This window comes from Anoplopoma fimbria, chromosome 4, assembly GCF_027596085.1.
Source record: "Anoplopoma fimbria isolate UVic2021 breed Golden Eagle Sablefish chromosome 4, Afim_UVic_2022, whole genome shotgun sequence".
NCBI lineage: Eukaryota > Metazoa > Chordata > Actinopteri > Perciformes > Anoplopomatidae > Anoplopoma > Anoplopoma fimbria.
In genome coordinates this window covers 27,910,674-27,931,903 of record NC_072452.1, presented here as the reverse complement: position 1 = coordinate 27,931,903, position 21,230 = coordinate 27,910,674, and the positions used below count along the sequence as shown (strand labels likewise).

Genomic DNA, 21,230 nt, shown 5'->3' with positions numbered 1-21,230 from the left:
TGAGAGCTTTACAGTGTTTCACATTAACTACAGACACTGGTGGGTTTTTATGAGAGCTTTACAGTGTTTCACATTAACTACAGACACTGGTGGGTTTATGAGAGCTTTACAGTGTTTCACATTAACTACAGACACTGGTGGGTTTATGAGAGCTTTACAGTGTTTCACATTAAGAATGTTTTGGTTTTTTTGTTGCTTTTTCCATCATAGGTAGATCACATACGGGGGCGTAAACATTGACCAATGTTACTTCTTCGTTTTCCAGTTTTCCTTTCACAATAATATATCTACCTTCTTTATCACTGATTTCTTTAATACATTCGAATTTCACCGAGTTAGAGAGTAGTATAGCCACACCTCTTCTCCAACCCTGGTGGAATGAACTATAAAATGTATTTGCATAGCCAAACTTCTTAAGCTTCTCATGTTCCTGCCTAGACAAATGTGTCTCCTGTAGATATATAATCTGTACCTTATCCTTCCTTAATTTTGTCACATTAAGAATGTTTTATACTTTCAGCCTGGTCGGACTGGGTTAGGGTTAGGACTGTCCTCAGTACGGAATCAGAGGCTGGGAACCAGTTCTCTGTAGCATTAGTACCGGGTTCCCCTCAAGGCTGCGGGTGGGAGTATGTGGGGGTGTGTGGGGGGTGTGGGGTGCTTCTCAGCCCAGGGAGTGGGCTCACTCACAGCTTTGCCTCAGAACACAGCCATGAATAAAGAACGGGACCAGAACATCCTCCGAGAGCAACTTCTCCCAACCATCCAAGAACAGTTTGGTGAGGAACAATGCCTTTCCCAGCATGATGGAGCACCTCGCCATAAGGCAGAAGTCATAACTAAGTGGCTCGGGGAACAAAACATCGACATTTTGGGTCCATGGCCAGGAAACTCCCCCGACCTTAATCCCATTGAGAACTTGTGGTCAATCCTCAAGAGGCAGGTGGACAAACAAAAACCCACAAATTCTGACAAACTCCAGTCATTGATTATTGATTATGATAGAACGGCTGCCATCAGTCAGGCTGTGGCCCAGAAGTTAACTGACAGCATGCCAGGGCGGATAGCAGAGGTCTTGAAAAAGAAGGGTCAACACTGCAAATATTGACTCTTTGCATAAACTTAATGTAATTGTCAATAAAAGCCTTTGACACCTTTGAAATGCTTGTACTTATACTTCAGTATACCATAGTACCATCTGACAAAAACATCTAAAAACACTGAAGCAGCAAACTTTGTCAAAACCAATCCTGTCATTCTCAAAACACGCTGGCTGTTGAGGTGGTGTCCTGCAAACAATGTGGGCTTCGTAGACGATTGTCAGACTTTCTGGGGAAAGCCTGGTCTGATGAGGAGAGACGGCATTCATCCTACTTTGGATGGAGCGGATCTCATCTCTAGAAATCTGACCCGGTTCATTAGTGGACCTAATCCATGACCCAGAGTTCAGACCAGGAAGCAGAAGCAGAGTCGCAGTCTTTCACACTTCTCTGCGCTTCCACTAGAGCAGTTACCCAACAAGTAGAACCCAGTAGAACCCTATAGAACCCTATAGAGAACCTTCAAACCCGCGAATTAAAGCAAACATTACGTAAACTTGAAAGGATATGGCGTTCCACCAGTGTATCGCGGTTAGTCTGGCGAGACAGTCTTAAAATATATAAGAAGGCCCTCCGTAATGCTAGAGCAGCCTATTATTCAACATTAATAGATTTAAATTAATACTACTACTACCACTATCATTATTAGTCACATTACTATTATTATTGCCTGTACTATTACGCTTATTGACTTGCTTCTACCCTGGAGTCTTTGTGCTTTCTCGCTTCGCAGGCTTCTATAAATCGTGGCTGTACCTGGACCGTGGATGTGCATCCTGCTACGGCCCTGCTGACACCGACTGCTACCACCATTATTATTATTACTAGTCACATTACTATTACTATTACCTCTACCATTAAGCATTTTAGCTTTACTTCCACCCTGAAGCCCTTTTGCTTTCTCGTTCTGCAGGTTTCCATGAATCGTTGTGGTACCTGGACCGTAGTCGTGCCTCCTGCTGTGAGCCGACTGACACCCACTGCTACTTCGATTATTATTATTAGTCACATTACTATCCCTATTTTCATGGCTATAATTCTACTGTAATAATTGCTGCTGTTATTATAAGTAGTCTTATTATATGAATCATTTATGTCATATACATTGAATGTGTTGTATCTAAGAACTGTTATGCTGCTCATTCTGTACACATGACATCTATTGCATTCTGTCCATCCTGGGAGAAGGATCCCTCCTCTGTCGTTCTCCCATAGGTTTCTTCCTTTTTTCTCCCTGTTAAAGGGTTTTTTTTAGGGGAGTTTTTCCTGTGCCGATGTGAGGGAAGGACAGAGGATGTCGCATGTGCACAGATTGTAAAGCCCTCTGAGGCAAATTTGTAATTTGTGATTCTGGGCTATACAAAATAAACTGAATTGAATTGAATTGAAATAAGAACAACCCCAGGGTTCTCTTCAGCACTGTAGCCAGGCTGACAGAGAGTCACAGCTCTGTTGAGCCGTGTATTCCATATATAGACTATATCTAACTATAGACCTATATCTAACTATAGACTATATCTAAATATAGGCCTATATCTAACTATAGACTATATCTAACTATAGACCTATATCTAACTATAGACCTATATCTAACTATAGACTATATCTAACTATAGACTATATCTAACTATAGACCTATATCTAACTATAGACTATATCTAAATATAGGCCTATATCTAACTATAGACTATATCTAACCTTAGACCTATATCTAACTATAGACCTATATCTAACTATAGACTATATCTAACTATAGACTATATCTAGCTATAGACTATATCTAACTATAGACTATATCTAACTATAGACCTATATCTAACTATAGACTATATCTAACTATAGACCTATATCTAACCTTAGACCTATATCTAACTATAGACCTATATCTAACTATAGACTATATCTAACTATAGACTATATCTAACTATAGACTATATCTAACTATAGACCTATATCTAACCTTAGACCTATATCTAACTATAGACCTATATCTAACTATAGACCTATATATAACTATAGACCTATATATAACTATAGACCTATATCTAACCTTCCGTTCCTCTCTAAGATCCTCGAGAAAGCAGTAGCAAATCAGCTCTGTGACTTTATGCGTAACAATAGTTTATTTGAGGATTTTCAGTCAGGATTTAGAGTGAATCATAGCACAGAGACGGCACTGGTGAAAACTACCAATGACCTTCTAATAGCTTCAGACAAAGGACTTGTCTCTGTACTTGTATTGTTAGACCTTAGTGCTGCATTTGATACCATTGATCATCAAATCCTATTACAGAGATTGGAGCATCTAATAGGCATTAAAGGAACCGCACTCAGCTGGTTTAAGTCGTATTTATCAGACCGATCTCAGTTTGTATATGTAAACAATGAAACCTCAATGAAAACCAGGGTCAGTCACGGAGTTCCACAGGGGTCTGTTCTTGGACCAATTTTATTCACCTTATATATGCTTCCTTTAGGGAATATTATCAGAAAACACTCAATAAACTTTCATTGTTATGCAGATGATACCCAGTTATATCTATCAATTAAGCCAGACGAAACTAACTAGTTCTCTAAACTTCAAGCATGTCTTACGGACATAAAAACCTGGATGACCTGTAACTTCTTGATGTTAAACTCTGACAAAACTGAAGTTATTTTAATAGGCCCAGATCACCTTCAAAATCAATTATCTAATGATATAGTTTCTCTAGATGGCATTGCTCTGGCAGCCAGTGCAGCTTCTCCGCACCGGCTGCCAGAGCAATGCAGGGTTACTTGTGGTTTCTAGAGTATATAAAAGTAGGATGGGAGCCAGAGCCTTCAGTTATCAGGCTCCTCTTCTGTGGAACCAGGTTCCAGTTTCAGTCCGGGGGGCCGACACACTCACCACTTTCAAGAGCAGGCTTAAGACCTTCCTTTTTGATAGCGCTTATAGTTAGGACTGGTTCAGGTTGGCCTTGGTCCAGCCCCTAGATATGCTGCTATATGCCTAGACAGCCGGGGGACTACCTAGGATACACTGAGCTCCTCTCTCCTCTTCTCTCACTCCTTCTTTATGTATTAATCTCCTATTTATGCACATTACTGATTTTGCTTCTTCCCCGAGTCCTTGTGCTTTCTTGCCTCGCAGGTTCCCAGGAATCTGGGTTATATTTGGACTGTCATCGTGCCTCCTGCTGAGGCCCTGCTGACACCCACTGCTACTACCACTATCATTATTAGTCACATTACTATTATTATTGCCTGTACTATTATGCTTATTGGCTTAGCTTCTACCCTGGAGTCTTTGTGCTTTCTTGCCTCGCAGGTTTCCATAAATAGTGGCTGTACCTGGACCGTGGTCGTGCCTCCTGCTGTGGCCCTGCTGACACCGACTGCTACCACCATTATTATTATTAGTCACATTACTAATACTATTCCCTATATCATTATTTTAATTCTACTATAGTCATTGCTGCTTTTATAAGTAGTCTTAATGTTTTTCTTCGTTACTCTGCTTACTACTGTGATTATATGAATCATTTATGTCATATACATTGAATGTGTTGTATCTCTGTTATGCTGTTCATTCTGTACACATGACATCTATTGACTTCTGTCCATCCTGGGAGAAGGATCTAAGGACAGAGGATGTCTCATGTGTACAGATTGTAAAGCCCTCGGAGGCAAATTTATAATTTGTGATTCTGGGCTCTACAAAATAAACTGAATTAAATTGCATTTCACCCCTCTAACCCCTCTCACCCCTCTAACACCTCTCACCCCTCTTACACCCTCACCCCTCTCACCCCTCTAACCCCTCTCACCCCTCTTACACCTCTCACCCTCTCTAACACACCCCCTCACCCCACCCCTAACACCTCTAACACCTCTAACACCTCTCACCCCTCTAACGCCTCACAGCCCTCTCACCCCTCTAACACCTCTCACCCCTCTAATGCCGTGTTCACACCAAAAGTCATCTATAAAGGTTAAATAAAAAAAATGAAGCCCCTCACAAAAATGTGGGGAATTTTTTAGAGCCCTATATCCGCACGTTCAGTTTACATGTAAGTAAGTCTAGTGCGAATTATTGATTTGCGAATAAACACAAATGGACCTGCGAGTAAACTGACACTGCTCAAGAGTTCAGTTATGGACAGTAAAATTACAAATACACATAGGTTATCAGATTCTTGGTGTGAACATGAAAGCAGGGAGATAACACCTCTTTCCTTCCACCCCTTAACATAACATTAACATTTTTTAACAATTTATTTATTGAATTAACTAAAAAGACTCTCCATCTGAATCTGTTAAACATCTTCTTCATCATCAGCTGGGTTGATCTGAGCAGTCATGAGGTGTGAACTGCTGGGGCAAGGGGGCAGGGTTGACCACTGGTCGACACTTTCCATTCACTAGTTCCCAGCCATGACCAATGGGAGAAGGATGCTCTTTAGATTGTAATGGAGCTGGCAATATGTCCTTTGACCTTTCCATATGAAGATTCAAAGAGTCATCGTCAGGTGGGAGACGGATTTACTCTTATTCTTCAGTTTGTGCCATTTGGAAACTCTGGCCTGCCCGCAGCTCACATCTGTACACTCTCAGCATAAATGACTGAGAGGACAAATGCCTTCATATCCGCTCTGTACGTCATGTTTTAATTCAAGACTCTCGCCCATTCGTCCCAGGAGCTCTCTTGCCTCAGAATTGATCTTCACCTTCTCCAACACCTTCTTCTTCCCATGCCCATAGAACCCTGAGTGTGGTCACTGCCAGTGATATGGAGATGTAATATCTGCAACCTCTTGTGAGAGCATAGCACTCAGTTAATTAACACATGCTTGCGTTTAATCAGCAGATCACTCTGACTTGCTGCGAGATTTAAGCTGCTTTTGGACATACACATCTGTGTCCTCGCAGTTAGAACAACAGGTCCAGTGTACTTACTGGCTCTCACCTTTGCATAGGCAGAGAGCAGCATTGTATCTGCTTCTGGATGTCTGAAGACATAGTCCCCATTAGCCACGCCAGTTCTCAGGTTGGTTGATGTTTCTCCCTCGCAGTATATGATGTCTCCATGCACTTGACCCGCTTGTCTTTTCAGCTGTTCCTTTACAAGTTTCTGTAGTCTGACCTTATTTCCGGAATTAACCATGAGTTGGTTGAACTCAGCAGCACCTGGGAACCTGTCTTCGGGTTGGGAAAAACATTTTTATTCATTTTGGATGTTTTGCTGTGTGTGCTCATCATCCTTGATGCTAGGAATCATTATGTCATTGACAAGGATGATGAGATATGCGTTGGCGTGGCGTGAGAAGATCATAGTACAGATTTTATATTAGTCACCCCAGTGGTATCTGAACCGTACTTAGACTCACGGTCTTCAGGTGTGGGGGTAAGCCGCCAGATCAATGTCCACAATAACGTGGTCTATCGAATTTTTCACTTACTGGGTCTAGCTTGAAGAGCTCTAACAACTTGTTTTCTTCACAGTCTTGCGCATTGACCCATCTACATTGTAGAGTGAAAGGCACTCCTGAGTCACTAATTCTCAAGGGCTGACTCAAGTTGGATCATTCCTGATCCCTTGCAAGGTCCACCAGGGCTGCCAGAAATGAAATCTCTCCATATTGCAACCTTAAATGAGCACCAGATGGTCCTACAGACCATTTCTTTTTTTCTTATTAAATATTTCGAACCTCGCTCTTGCAGGAAGGTTTCAACCTGAGCTTGGCCATCTAAACTGAAGCGACCTCAGTATAGGTGAAGAGATGTCAAAGGGCTCAGCTTCAAAATCCTTGCACCTATGGCGGCGCTGGCACTTGAGGCTCTGCTTCTTCAATTAATCGAGTTCAGATTTAACAAATTCACATCTGACAGCGAGGAGAGCATTGCCCAATAATCTGGCAACCACCTTCCATAATTCTACAGAAATTTCATCTGAAAACAAAGTGATCAGCTCCTTTACATCACCATCCTCTTCAAGATCGTGTTTGCACATCACTTGGATGTGGGGCTGAAGTGAGGTATGCTTTGTTGAAGTTTGCCATTGAGAATTGTTAATTATCTTCCAGTTCATAATTGAAGGGATCAAAAGTTCACAAAGATGACTTCTGCATAGCCTACTTGTAATTTTACTGTCCATAACTGAACTCAGTATGAGCACTTTCATTTGAAATATTTTCTTTATTACATCATCTCACTCCTTCCACCCCTGTAACACCTCTCACCCCTCTCAAAACCCCTCTCACTCTCTGAGCCCCCCCCCGGCACTAACCTCTCACTCCTTCCACCCCTGTAACACCTCTCACCCCTCTCACCCCTCTAGCCCCCCGGCAGTAGCAAGACCTCACGCCATATAAACATCTTCTTCATCATCAGCTGGGTTGATCAGTGAAGACCCCCTGACCCACTGACCCAGTCACTCACATCCCCAGGACAGTTTACACCGCTGCAAATCTTAACACTTTAATAACATAATATACCTGTTGTACTCTTATTTGTCTACTTTTTTACCATATTTGTATCGTATATTTTCATATTTTATTATTAAAAAATCTTTATTATTGCACTGTGTTTGTTATTTACTGTACGCACCAATTAATCACCAGATTCCTTGTATGTGTAACGTACTCGTTAATAAACAACTGCTGATTCTGATTCTGGTCTCTTTTACCTTGTTTTGTTCTCTGTGTCGTCACTGCTCATGTAAAACCAATGTCATTATCATTTCATTATCTTCCATAGCAAAGTTCTTCATAGATGTAGCTTTATACTTATATCATCTATAATGTATCATGAATATTGTTAATAGCTTCCTTGAACCAGGCGTTAATGCCCCTTTCAGCTGTAATGACCAACATAAATATTCTACTTATCCATCACTTATTCTTTTTCTCAGGGGTTTTCCTGGAAGGAACTCTTAAGTGATAATAAGTGATAACAAAATGAATAAAGATGTCATAACTACACGTTAAGTGGAAACTTTAACTTCCACACCAGGTCATCTGAAATGAAATGTGAAATTCAAAATGTTTGAAGAATTAAAGTTCCATTAATGTCCTGTTTTTTTTTCTTCGTTTTCAATATTTAATAAAAATTGCACCTTCTTAATTAATTGTTAACAAATTCACCTTCTACAGAAATATCTGAAAACAAAGTGGAAACTTTGATGAAGTCGTCAGTTTATTCAGCAATAAAACAGCAGAAATATTGATTATTGATCAGTCTCACACAACAAATAATGACTCAAAATGTTCTTACAGTTGAAGAAATTATTTTTTATTCAGAGAAAAAATTAAAAATTATTTCAGTTTCCAACAACAAACGGTGAAGCTCAGAGAGATAAAAGATAAGTCTTGTTAGGAGAACAATTTTAAACAATTTTACGAACTAATCTGAAAATATCTCTACAGATGAAAATCTGTATGTAACTGATTTAATTTGCACTAGTGATGCATCAGTCACCTACACTTAATATCTGACTGTGATCAGTGTAATATCTTTGCAAATTAAAATTCTAATTGATTTCAGTTTGACTCAGAAAAATAAAATAAATCATTACAATAATATAAACTGTTAAAACAAAAAAAGTTAAACTAAGACTATGAATGCAAAAAGAAAAGATAAGAAAGTCTAAATTTAGACCTAAAATCAAAATGTGTTCTCTTAATTCAGAACTAGATGAAAAGATAGACATGAAGAGTGAAAATCATATGACTTCACTGGAACTTTATAAAATCATCTTCACTCATCGGTGATCAGCTGCTCACAGCTCATCTTCCTTCGCCACTGTAAAGAGATGACATCATCAGTCAAAGGAGGGGTTAAAGATTTACAACATCTTCAAATAATGACTTCTTCGTAATGTATCATTGTATCCCAGTGTTTTATCTTAAACAGAAATGCAGGTTGGTTTTATTTAATGTGGATTAATGTGGGAACATTATCACTGTTTGGAGTTCAGTGGTTGAAGTTTAGTTTTAACATTCAGATGATTTAAAAAACAACAGAGAGATCAACAGTGGAGGATATAGTTAAGGCTGGTTCAGGTTTATAGTTAGGACTGGTTCAGGTCTATAGTTAGGACTGGTTCAGGTATAGTTACTGGTTCAGGACTGGTTCAGGTTTATAGTTAGGACTGGTTCAGGTTTATAGTTAGGACTGGTTCAGGTTTATAGTTAGGACTGGTTCAGGTTTATAGTTAGGACTGGTTCAGGTTTATAGTTAGGACTGGTTCAGGTTTATAGTTAGGACTGGTTCAGGTTTATAGTTAGGACTGGTTCAGGTTTATAGTTAGGACTGGTTCAGGTTTATAGTTAGGACTGGTTCAGGTTTATAGTTAGGACTGGTTCAGGTTTATAGTTAGGACTGGTTCAGGTCTATAGTTGGTTCAGGTTTATAGTTAGGACTGGTTCAGGTTTATAGTTAGGACTGGTTCAGGTTTATAGTTAGGGCTGGTTCAGGTTTATAGTTAGGACTGGTTCAGGTTTATAGTTAGGACTGGTTCAGGTCTATAGTTAGGACTGGTTCAGGTTTATAGTTAGGACTGGTTCAGGTTTATAGTTAGGACTGGTTCAGGTTTATAGTTATAGGTTTATAGTTAGGACTGGTTCAGGTTTATAGTTAGGACTGGTTCAGGTTTATAGTTAGGACTGGTTCAGGTTTATAGTTAGGACTGGTTCAGGTCTATAGTTAGGACTGGTTCAGGTTTATAGTTAGGACTGGTTCAGGTTTATAGTTAGGACTGGTTCAGGTTTATAGTTAGGACTGGTTCAGGTTTATAGTTAGGACTGGTTCAGGTCTATAGTTAGGGCTGGTTCAGGTTATAGTTACTGGTTCAGGTTTATAGTTACTGGTTCAGGTTTATAGTTAGGACTGGTTCAGGTTTATAGTTAGGACTGGTTCAGGTTTATAGTTACTGGTTAGGTTTATAGTTAGGACTGGTTCAGGTTATAGTTAGGGCTGGTTCAGGTTTATAGTGACTGGTTCAGGTTTATAGTTAGGACTGGTTCAGGTTTATAGTTAGGACTGGTTCAGGTTTATAGTTAGGACTGGTTCAGGTTTATAGTTAGGACTGGTTCAGGTTTATAGTTAGGGCTGGTTCAGGTTTATAGTTAGGACTGGTTCAGGTTTATGCTTAAGGCTGGCTCAGGTGCACCTTGGTCCAGCCCCTAGCTGGAGGACTTCCTAGGATACACTGAGCTCCTCTCTCCTCTTCTTCCTTGGACACGCACTGCTACTATTATTATTAGCGGTCACATTCTTATTTCTATTACTGCTAGTATAACTGCTTTATCATCATTATTATTCGATCAAATCCACTGCTGCTGTTCTTGTTGGTAGGTTTTTTTGGGGGGGAGCTTTTCCTTTTCCGATTCAAGAGTTAAAGGACAGAGCATGTTGTATGTTTGTAAAGCCCTCTGGGACATAATGTGTTATTGGGCCATACAAATAAAAATGAGCTTTGTGTTTCATCTCTTCATGTGTTTCATCTGCTTTATGTTTTTATCTCTCCATGTTTTATATGTTTGTTCAGATAATTATTCATATTCTTCCTTTTGTTTTGGCATTTAACTGCTTCATTCATGAATGTGTGTTCATTGTTGTTGCTACCTTTCTCTATGAATTTAGTTTGCTTTATTTGTTTGTTGTGTTTTAATATGTTTGTCATTGTGTTTCTTTGTTTGTGTTGTTGTCGTTGCCTTTCTTGACGATGTCATCGCTGGACTCGACCAGGTAAATGGCTCCGACAGCTGAGGCTTCTCCTTTGGAGTTGGTGGCGTGACACTCGTACGATCCTTCTTCTTCTTTGGTCAGAGGAGAGATCTGAAAAAAACCACCATCAGTGATGTGTTCTTGTTCCAACAGACGGCTGAAGTCATGACATCACTTCCTGTCATTAATGTTGCTTTGTCCTCAGTGCTTCTGGAGTTTCTTTTCCACATTAAAGATAAATTAAAATCTTGATGATTTCATTAAAACCATCAAGGAAAGCAGATCAGATCCTATCAGTTTTATCTCAGAAATCAGTAGATTCAGTTAAATCATGTTAAATTATTTCAGCACCTGGTGACTTTTAGTTACTCACAGTATGTTATTATGTATATTCAGTATGTTATTATGTATATGTTATTATGTATATTCAGTATGTTATTATGTATATTCAGTATGTTATTATGTATATACAGTATGTATATACAGTATGTTATTATGTATATTCAGTATGTTATTATGTATATACAGTATATACAGTATGTTATTATGTATATACAGTATGTTATTATGTATATACAGTATGTTATTATGTATATACAGTATGTTATTATGTATATACAGTATGTTATTATGTATATTCAGTATGTTATTATGTATATACAGTATGTTATTATGTATATACAGTATGTTATTATGTATATACAGTATGTTATTATGTATATTCAGTATGTTATTATGTATATACAGTATGTTATATATGTATATACAGTTATTATGTATATCAGTATGTTATTATATACAGTACGTTATTATGTATATACAGTATATTATTATGTATATACAGTATGTATATACAGTATGTTATGTATATTCAGTATGTTATTATGTATATACAGTACGTTATGTATATACAGTATGTTATTATGTATATACAGTACGTATATACAGTACATTATTATGTATATACAGTATGTTATTATGTATATACAGTATGTTATTATGTATATACAGTATGTTATTATGTATATACAGTATGTTATTATGTATATACAGTATGTTATTATGTATATACAGTATGTTATTAGTATGTTATTATGTATATACAGTATGTTATTATGTATATACAGTATGTTATTATGTATATTCAGTATGTTATTATGTATATACAGTATGTATATATTATTATGTATATACAGTATGTTATTATTATGTATATATGTATATACAGTATGTTATTATGTATATACAGTACGTATATACAGTACATTATTATGTATATACAGTATGTTATATATACAGTATGTTATTATGTATATACAGTATGTTATTATGTATATTCAGTATGTTATTATGTATATACAGTATGTTATTATGTATATACAGTACGTTATTATGTATATACAGTACGTTATTATGTATATTCAGTATGTTATTATGTATATACAGTACATTATTATGTATATACAGTATGTTATTATATACAGTATGTTATTATGTATATACAGTATGTTATTATGTATATATACAGTATGTTATTATGTATATACAGTATGTTATTATGTATATACAGTATGTTATGTTAGTATGTTATTATGTATATACAGTATGTTATTATGTATATACTGTATGTATATACAGTATGTTATTATGTATATACAGTATGTTATTATGTATATACAGTATGTTATTATGTATATACAGTATGTTATTATGTATATTCAGTATGTATATACAGTATGTTATTATGTATATACAGTATGTTATTATGTATATACAGTATGTATATACAGTACGTTATTATGTATATACAGTATGTTATTATGTATATACAGTATGTTATTATGTATATACAGTATGTTATTATGTATATACAGTATGTTATTATGTATATTAGTATGTTATTATGTATATACAGTATGTTATTATGTATATTCAGTATGTTATTATGTATATACAGTATGTTATTATGTATATACAGTACGTTATTATGTATATACAGTATGTTATTATGTATATTCAGTATGTTATTATGTATATACAGTATGTTATTATGTATATACAGTATGTTATTATGTATATACAGTATGTTATTATGTATATACAGTATGTTATTATGTATATACAGTATATACAGTATGTTATTATGTATATACAGTACGTTATTATGTATATACAGTATGTTATTATGTATATACAGTATGTTATTATGTATATAGTATGTTATTATGTATATACAGTATATGTATATACAGTATGTTATTATGTATATACAGTACGTTATTATTAGTATATGTTATTATGTATATACAGTATGTTATTATGTATATACAGTATGTTATTATGTATATACAGTATGTTATTATGTATATACAGTATGTTATTATGTATATACAGTATGTTATTATGTATATACAGTATGTTATTATGTATATACAGTATGTTATTATGTAGTACATGTTATTATGTATATACAGTATGTTATTATGTATATACAGTATGTTATTATATATATACAGTATGTTATTATGTATATATATGTATATACAGTATGTATATACAGTACGTTATTATGTATATACAGTATGTTATTATGTATATACAGTATGTTATTATGTATATACCATCTGGTACTATGTATATACAGTATGTTATTATGTATATTCAGATTGTTATTATGTATATTCAGTATGTTATTATGTATATACAGTATGTATATACAGTACATTATTATGTATATACAGTATGTTATTATGTATATACAGTATGTTATTATGTATATACAGTATGTTATTATGTATATACAGTATGTTATTATGTATATTCAGTATGTTATTATGTATATACTGTCTGGTACTGTGTATATACAATATGTATATATGTATATATATATGTATATATATGTATATATATATATATATATATATATATATGTATATGACTAACCAGCACCCAGCCGGTCACTTCATGTTTCTCTGGTCCTCCTCTCGTTTGAATCGCCAGGTTGTCTCTGTCTCCAGGAAGAAGCTCCATCCTCTTCTTCCCACTGAGGACCTGGAGGAAGACAGGCAGGCATCATCATCATCATCATCATCATCATCATCATCATCATCATCATCGCCATCACAACCATCATCATCATCACCATCATCATCATCACCATCATCATCATCATCACCATCATCACAACCACCATCATTATCACCATCATCATCATCACAACCATCATCATCATCGCCATAATTATCATTATCACCATCATCATCACAACCATCATCATCATCATCATCATCATCATCATCATCATCATCATCATCATCATCATCATCATCACCACCACCATCACCACCATCATCATCACCATCATCACCATCACCATCATCACCATCATCATCATCATCATCATCATCATCATCATCATCATCATCATCATCATCATCATCATCATCATCATCATCATCATCACATCATCATCATCATCACCATCACCATCATCATCATCACACCATCATCACCATCACCATCATCACCATCACCATCATCATCACCACCACCATCATCATCATCATCATCATCATCACCATCATCATCATCATTCATGAAGATGTTAAATATTAAATGATAAACGTTTAACTCATGTATGTAAAGATTCATGAAGATGTTAAATATTAAATGATAAACGTTTAACTCATGTATGTAAAGATTCATGAAGATGTTAAATATTAAATGATAAACGTTTAACTCATGTATGTAAAGATTCATGATGATGTTAAATATTAAATGATAAACATTTAACTCATGTATGTAAAGATTCATGAAGATGTTAAATATTAAATGATAAACGTTTAACTCATGTATGTAAAGATTCATGATGATGTTAAATATTAAATGATAAACATTTAACTCATGTATGTAAAGATTCATGAAGATGTTAAATATTAAATGATAAACGTTTAACTCATGTATGTAAAGATTCATGTGAGTTCATGAACTCGATCATCTGCATTTGATCTGAGATCAGTTTTAGACGTCACCAAACATTTGTTGTTTATATGAAACATTTGGTTTCGAGCCGTCTGAGTCGACGAATCCGTAGAAAGTCATGAGGAACATTTTCTTCTGATTCAGGAACTTGCTGCAGCTTGTTCTTCACTAAATCTGATCTAAAGTCCACAGATGTCAACAGACAAAGTCTGAACCTGCAGAGAAAAGCCTGCTGACAGCTGAACACCTGAACACCTGAGGCTGCAGGGGAGCTCTCTCTTTAACCCTCTGTGAGCCTCAACATCTATCTGGTATCATTTAATAATCAGTCATAACATGTCCATGTTAAAGAGGTGTTATGAATCGGTCACCAAAGCCTCTATATTTATCTGGGGACAGTGCTAATTCATAAATACACATGGTATAAAAATACATGTGTAGTCCCTTCAGACTCCACTTTGTGATTCCTGAGACACAAGATGACAACTGTGAGAGAAAATTAAAAATACTTATATGTTCATATTTTATGGTTTTGTATTTTACATTTCATCCTGCCAGACTGTAAAATAAGAAGATAATATTGATTTCTATAACATTTAAGGTGAGACTGGCAAACAGATAGCATGTGTCAGATTCATCTACTTAACCAACTGATGGTCTACTGAGTGTCAGTGATGACACAGAAACGTACCTTCTTCCAGGTTAGGACAGGTGTGGGCACCCCCACTGCCTCACAGCTCAGGTACACCTGAGAGCCGCTCACATTGTAGACCTCACCTGGAGGAGTGACAATGACTGGAGCTGCAGACAGACGAGGTGAGAAACAGGATAAAACAGATGAATCATTTCACAGGAATCCATAAGAAACATTCAGTAAAATTAGAGATAATCAAAATGAAGTTTGGTGAAGGAGAAACAGGATGAAACAGGATGAAACAGGATGAAACAGATGAAACAGGATGAAACAGGATGAAACAGATGAATCAGACGAAACAGGATGAAACAGGATGAAACAGGATGAAACAGATGAATCAGATGAAACAGGATGAATCAGGATGAAACAGGATGAAACAGATGAAACAGGATGAAACAGGATGAAACAGATGAAACAGGATGAAACAGGATGAATCAGATGAATCAGGATGAAACAGATGAAACAGGATGAAACAGGATGAAACAGATGAATCAGATGAAACAGGATGAAACAGATGAAACAGATGAAACAGGATGAAACAGATGAAACAGGATGAAACAGGATGAAACAGGATGAAACAGATGAAACAGGATGAAACAGATGAAACAGGATGAAACAGATGAAACAGATGAAACAGGATGAAACAGATGAAACAGGATGAAACAGATGAAACAGATGAAACAGATGAAACAGATGAAACAGATGAAACAGGATGAAACAGGATGAAACAGATGAAACAGATGAAACAGATGAAACAGGATGAAACAGATGAAACAGATGAAACAGGATGAAACAGATGAAACAGGATGAAACAGATGAAACAGGATGAAACAGATGAAACAGATGAAACAGATGAAACAGATGAAACATGAAACAGATGAAACAGGATGAAACAGGATGAAACAGATGAAACAGATGAAACAGATGAAACAGATGAAACAGATGAATCAGATGAAACAGGATGAAACAGATGAAACAAGGATGAAACAGATGAAACAGATGAATCAGATGAAACAGAATGAAACAGATGAAACAGATGAAACAGATGAATCAGAATGAAACAGATGAAACAGATGAATCAGATGAAACAGATGAAACAGATGAAACAGAATCAGATGAAACAGGATGAAACAGATGAAACAGATGAATCAGATGAAACAGGATGAAACAGATGAAACAGATGAAACAGATGAAACAGATGAAACAGGATGAAACAGATGAAACAGATGAAACAGGATGAAACAGATGAATCAGATGAAACAGATGAAACAGATGAATCAGATGAATCAGGATGAAACAGGATGAAACAGGATGAAACAGATGAAACAGGATGAAACAGATGAAACAGATGAAACAGATGAAACAGGATGAAACAGATGAAACAGATGAAACAGGATGAAACAGGATGAATCAGATGAAACAGGATGAAACAGATGAAACAGGATGAAACAGATGAAACAGGATGAAACAGGATGAAACAGATGAAACAGGATGAATCAGATGAAACAGGATGAAACAGATGAAACAGGATGAAACAGATGAATCAGATGAAACAGGATGAAACAGATGAAACAGATGAATCAGATGAAACAGGATGGATGAAACAGGATGAAACAGGAATCCATCAGAGACTGGAATCCTCTGTGACCTCGGAGGAATTCAGTTTGCTCTGAGCGCGCTCAGTGTTGTCTTTTCATGTAGAAAGGAATTCAGTGTTTTCAGAGGGATGAAGGTGGATTATCATCACTCACTGTCTGCTGCTGTCTGTGAGGCAGCCACAGGCTCAACCTCTCAACCATCCAACCCTCAACCCTGAACCCTGAACCCCAACCCTAACCCTGAACCCTGAACCCCCAACCCCAACCCCAACCCTAACCCTGAACCCTCAACCCCCAACCCCAACCCTAACCCTGAACCCTGTCTCTGTGGCTCCTCAGCTCAGATCACATCAGACCAACTCACCTGTGTATCAGTCACTTTACTGTGACTCACCTGTGTGTCAGCCTCACCTGTGTGTCAGACTCACCTGTGTGTCAGTCTCACCTGTGTGTCAGCCTCACCTGTGTGTCAGACCCTGTGTCAGAACCCTCACCTGTGTGTCAGCCTCACCTGTGTGTCAGAGTCACCTGTGTGTCAGAGTCACCTGTGTGTGTCAGAGTCACCTGTGTGTCAGAGTCACCTGTGTGTGTCTGTGTGTGAGTCACCTGTGTGTGTCAGAGTCACCTGTGTGTCAGAGTCACCTGTGTGTGTCAGAGTCACCTGTGTGTCAGAGTCACCTGTGTGTCAGTCTCACCTGTGTGTCAGAGTCACCTGTGTGTCAGAGTCACCTGTGTGTCAGAGTCACCTGTGTGTGTCAGAGTCACCTGTGTGTGTCAGAGTCACCTGTGTGTGTCAGAGTCACCTGTGTGTGTCAGAGTCACCTGTGTGTGTCAGAGTCACCTGTGTGTCAGAGTCACCTGTGTGTGTCAGAGTCACCTGTGTGTGTCAGAGTCACCTGTGTGTGTCAGAGTCACCTGTGTGTCAGAGTCACCTGTGTGTCAGTCTCACCTGTGTGTCAGCCTCACCTGTGTGTCAGTCTCACCTGTGTGTCAGCCTCACCTGTGTGTCAGCCCTGTGTGTCAGTCTCACCTGTGTGTCAGCCTCACCTGTGTGTCAGCCTCACCTGTGTGTCAGTCTCACCTGTGTGTCAGTCTCACCTGTGTGTGTCAGAGTCACCTGTGTGTCAGTCTCACCTGTGTGTCAGCCTCACCTGTGGCACAGCGGCCCTTGTTCTGTACGCTGATTGGTTCCCTGCCCTCCTTCTCTGCGGTCATGCTGGCGCTCTTGAGTGCGCATCCGCTCCGGTAGGTGCGTCCGTCGGTGCCGCAGACCTCGTAGTCGCTCTTACAGACGCAGACTCCCATCTTGTTCTTCTTGTCCGCGTCGCTTCTGACGCACTCCATCCCGGAGCCGCAGCGGCGTGCGGCGGCGCGGCGTCCGCCGCACAGCTGCCGCTCCGCCGCCGCGCACACCGCGCAGCAGCCGCACGCGTCCGGGACGGACCCGGACCCGCAGCCCTCCTCCGGGAGAGGAGCGCACTGAGCCGGGTCACACGGCCCGCAGCCCGGACCTGCAGAGACCCGGACCGAGAGCACCGGGACCGCAGAGAGGATCAACAGAACCGGAACCAGAGACAGAGAGAGGACGAAGGACTGCATGATGGTCTGACGGGGACCGGGTCTGAACGGTGCTGGTCTGACGGGGACCGGGTCTGAACGGTGCTGTGCGGTGTCTGAACGGTGCTGGTCTGACGGGGAACGGTGCTGGTCTGACGGGGACGGGGAACGGGGTCCTGGTCTAAACGGTGCTGGTCTGAACGTGCTGTCTGGTCTGAACGGTGCTGGTCTGAACGGGGTCCCGGTCTGAACGGTGCTGGTCTGAACAGGGTCCCGGTCTGAACGGTGCTGGTCTGAACGGGGTCCCGGTCTGAACACACTGAGATCAGATCTGCAGACTGAGAGCTGTTAAAGTCTGAAGACTCCGCCTCACAGGAGACCTGATCCCAGACCTGATCCCAGACCTCCTCTAAGAACCCGACCAGCGGGGTACGAGGAACAACACTGACTAAATAAAACAATAATAATAATAATAACAATAATAATAATTATTATTATTATTATTATTATCATATAATAATAATAATGATAATAATAATAATAATAATAATATTAATTATTATAATATTATATAATTAATAATTATTATTATAATTAATATAATAATGATAATGATAATGATAATAATAATGATAATAATAATAATAATTATTATTATAATTATTATATAATAATATAATGATAATAATAATGATAATAATAATGATAATAATGATAATAATAATAATGATAATAATGATAATAATAATGATAATGATATAATAATAATAATGATAATAATGATAATAACCAGAATAATATGTAATAAGAACAATAATACATTCAAACTTTATTATAAAGACTCTCAAAAGACTCGTTAATAATGACAATAATCAATAATTATGAGTCCTGCTGATCAATGACGTCATCAGAGACACACTTTATCTTTACACAGATGTTTCCTGTTACTGAGCTTCAGTTTGTGTTCTGTGTGACAACTGCATTAAACGCTTTCACTAACCCTATGAATGCTAATGACACAAATAATAATGACAACAATGATAATAATGATAATAATAACAGCTCAATTCATTTGTTATTCCAGTCTGTAAGTTACTAGAAGAATAACTCCAACAAACTAATCAGTGGAGTGGAAAACAAAACAATGTACTTCACACTTTGGCATGTTTTTTGAGCTGTAAACTAAATGATATGGCTTTACAAATCAGTGTTTTTAATATTGGTATTTGATAGGTTAAAAATCAGTCTGCCCTGAACCGTTCAGGCCAGATGGAATAAAGTGATCAAATGTATTAAAACAGAATGTAAACACACAGTCCAAGACAACAAGCTGATTGGTTAAAAGTCATGTGTCTCATTTTACCTGTTTAACTGTCTTTTAATTTCTATTTTTATGGTAGTAATGAGCTTCCATATATTTCTCATTGTACTACCCACTGAGAAGGACGATCAATAAAGATGAACAACTATCAATTACAGGTCAGATTCTGTTTGAGAGCAGGAACTCTCTGCTGCTGCAGTGATTTTCATGCTTCATTCTAAAGAATTTGTTTCTTCTTAAAAACGTCAGCCGGTCGCTGGAAAATCATAAACAGGAAATGTTCCAGAGTCAGAGGTCACATTTACTCTTCCTGTTGTTCTTCCTGTTATTGTTCAAACCCCTTCAGTTCACTTCACACAGATCAGCATGGAACTGCTCACAGTTTAATACTGGATATTTAAATATATATGTATAAATATATATAAACATATTTATATATACACATACATATAGGTATATATACACACATGTATATACATATATGTATATACATGTGTGTATATATACCTATATGTATATATACACATACATACATGTACAGTATATACACACACGTGTATATATATATATATATACACACACACGTGTATATATATACAGTGCCGACACAGGGAAAAAGTATTGAACATGCTTACTGAAATGTATTTAATACTTGGTACAGAAGCCTTTGTTGGTAATGACAGCTTCAAGACGCCTCCTGTATGGAGAAACTAGTGGCATGCATTGCTCAGGTGTGATTTTGGCCCATTCTTCCACACAAACAGTCTTCAGATCTTGAAGGTTCCGTGGGCCTCTTCTATGAACTCTGATCTTTAGTTCTTTCCATAGAGTTTCTATTGGATTCTAGCAGCTTTATTTTCTTTCTCTGAAACCAATGGAGAGTTTCCTTGGCTGTGTGTTTGGCATCATTGTCTTGCTGAAATGTCCACCCTCATTTCATCTTCATCATCCTGCTAGATGGCAGCAGATTTTTATCAAGAATGTCTCGGTACATTTTTCCATTCATCCTTCCTTCAATTATATGAAGTTTGCCAGTGCCGTATGCTGAAAAACAGCCCCACACCATGATGTTCCCACCTCCAAACTTCACTGTTGGTCTGGTGTTTTTGGGGTGATGTGCAGTGCCATTTGACCTCCAAGCATGGTGTGTATTATGGCATCCAAAGAGTTCCATGTTGGTCTCATCTGACCAGACTATATTCTCCCAGTATTTCACAGGCTTGTCTGAATGTTGTGCAGCAAACTTTAAACGAGCTTCAACATGCTTTTTC

General features: G+C 37.7%; 1 protein-coding gene across 1 annotated transcript; it reads right to left on the bottom strand.

Moving 5' to 3' along the window:
• Window positions 1-8,357: 8,357 nt before the first annotated feature.
• igfbp7 (insulin-like growth factor binding protein 7) lies at window positions 8,358-18,740 on the bottom strand. Its single transcript, XM_054597728.1, has 5 exons — window positions 18,233-18,740; window positions 15,481-15,590; window positions 13,752-13,859; window positions 10,796-10,919; window positions 8,358-8,882 (listed from the first exon to the last, which is right to left on the bottom strand). Exons 1-5 carry the CDS (start codon window positions 18,678-18,680, stop codon window positions 8,860-8,862), a joined length of 813 nt encoding a protein of 270 aa, XP_054453703.1. The 5' UTR covers window positions 18,681-18,740; the 3' UTR covers window positions 8,358-8,859.
• Between the last annotated feature and the right edge of the window lie 2,490 nt (window positions 18,741-21,230).

Bases quoted from the DNA above. Each gene is read 5' to 3' on its own strand.
- igfbp7 (XM_054597728.1), bottom strand. From the start codon at position 18,680: ATGCAGTCCTTCGTCCTCTCTCTGTCTCTGGTTCCGGTTCTGTTGATC. The intron at 15,591-18,232 runs GTGAGGCTGACA...GTCTGTCTGCAG, and splicing joins CAAGGGCCGCTGTGCCACAG to CTCCAGTCATTGTCACTCCT. The intron at 13,860-15,480 runs GTACGTTTCTGT...GTCTTCCTCCAG, and splicing joins CTGTCCTAACCTGGAAGAAG to GTCCTCAGTGGGAAGAAGAG.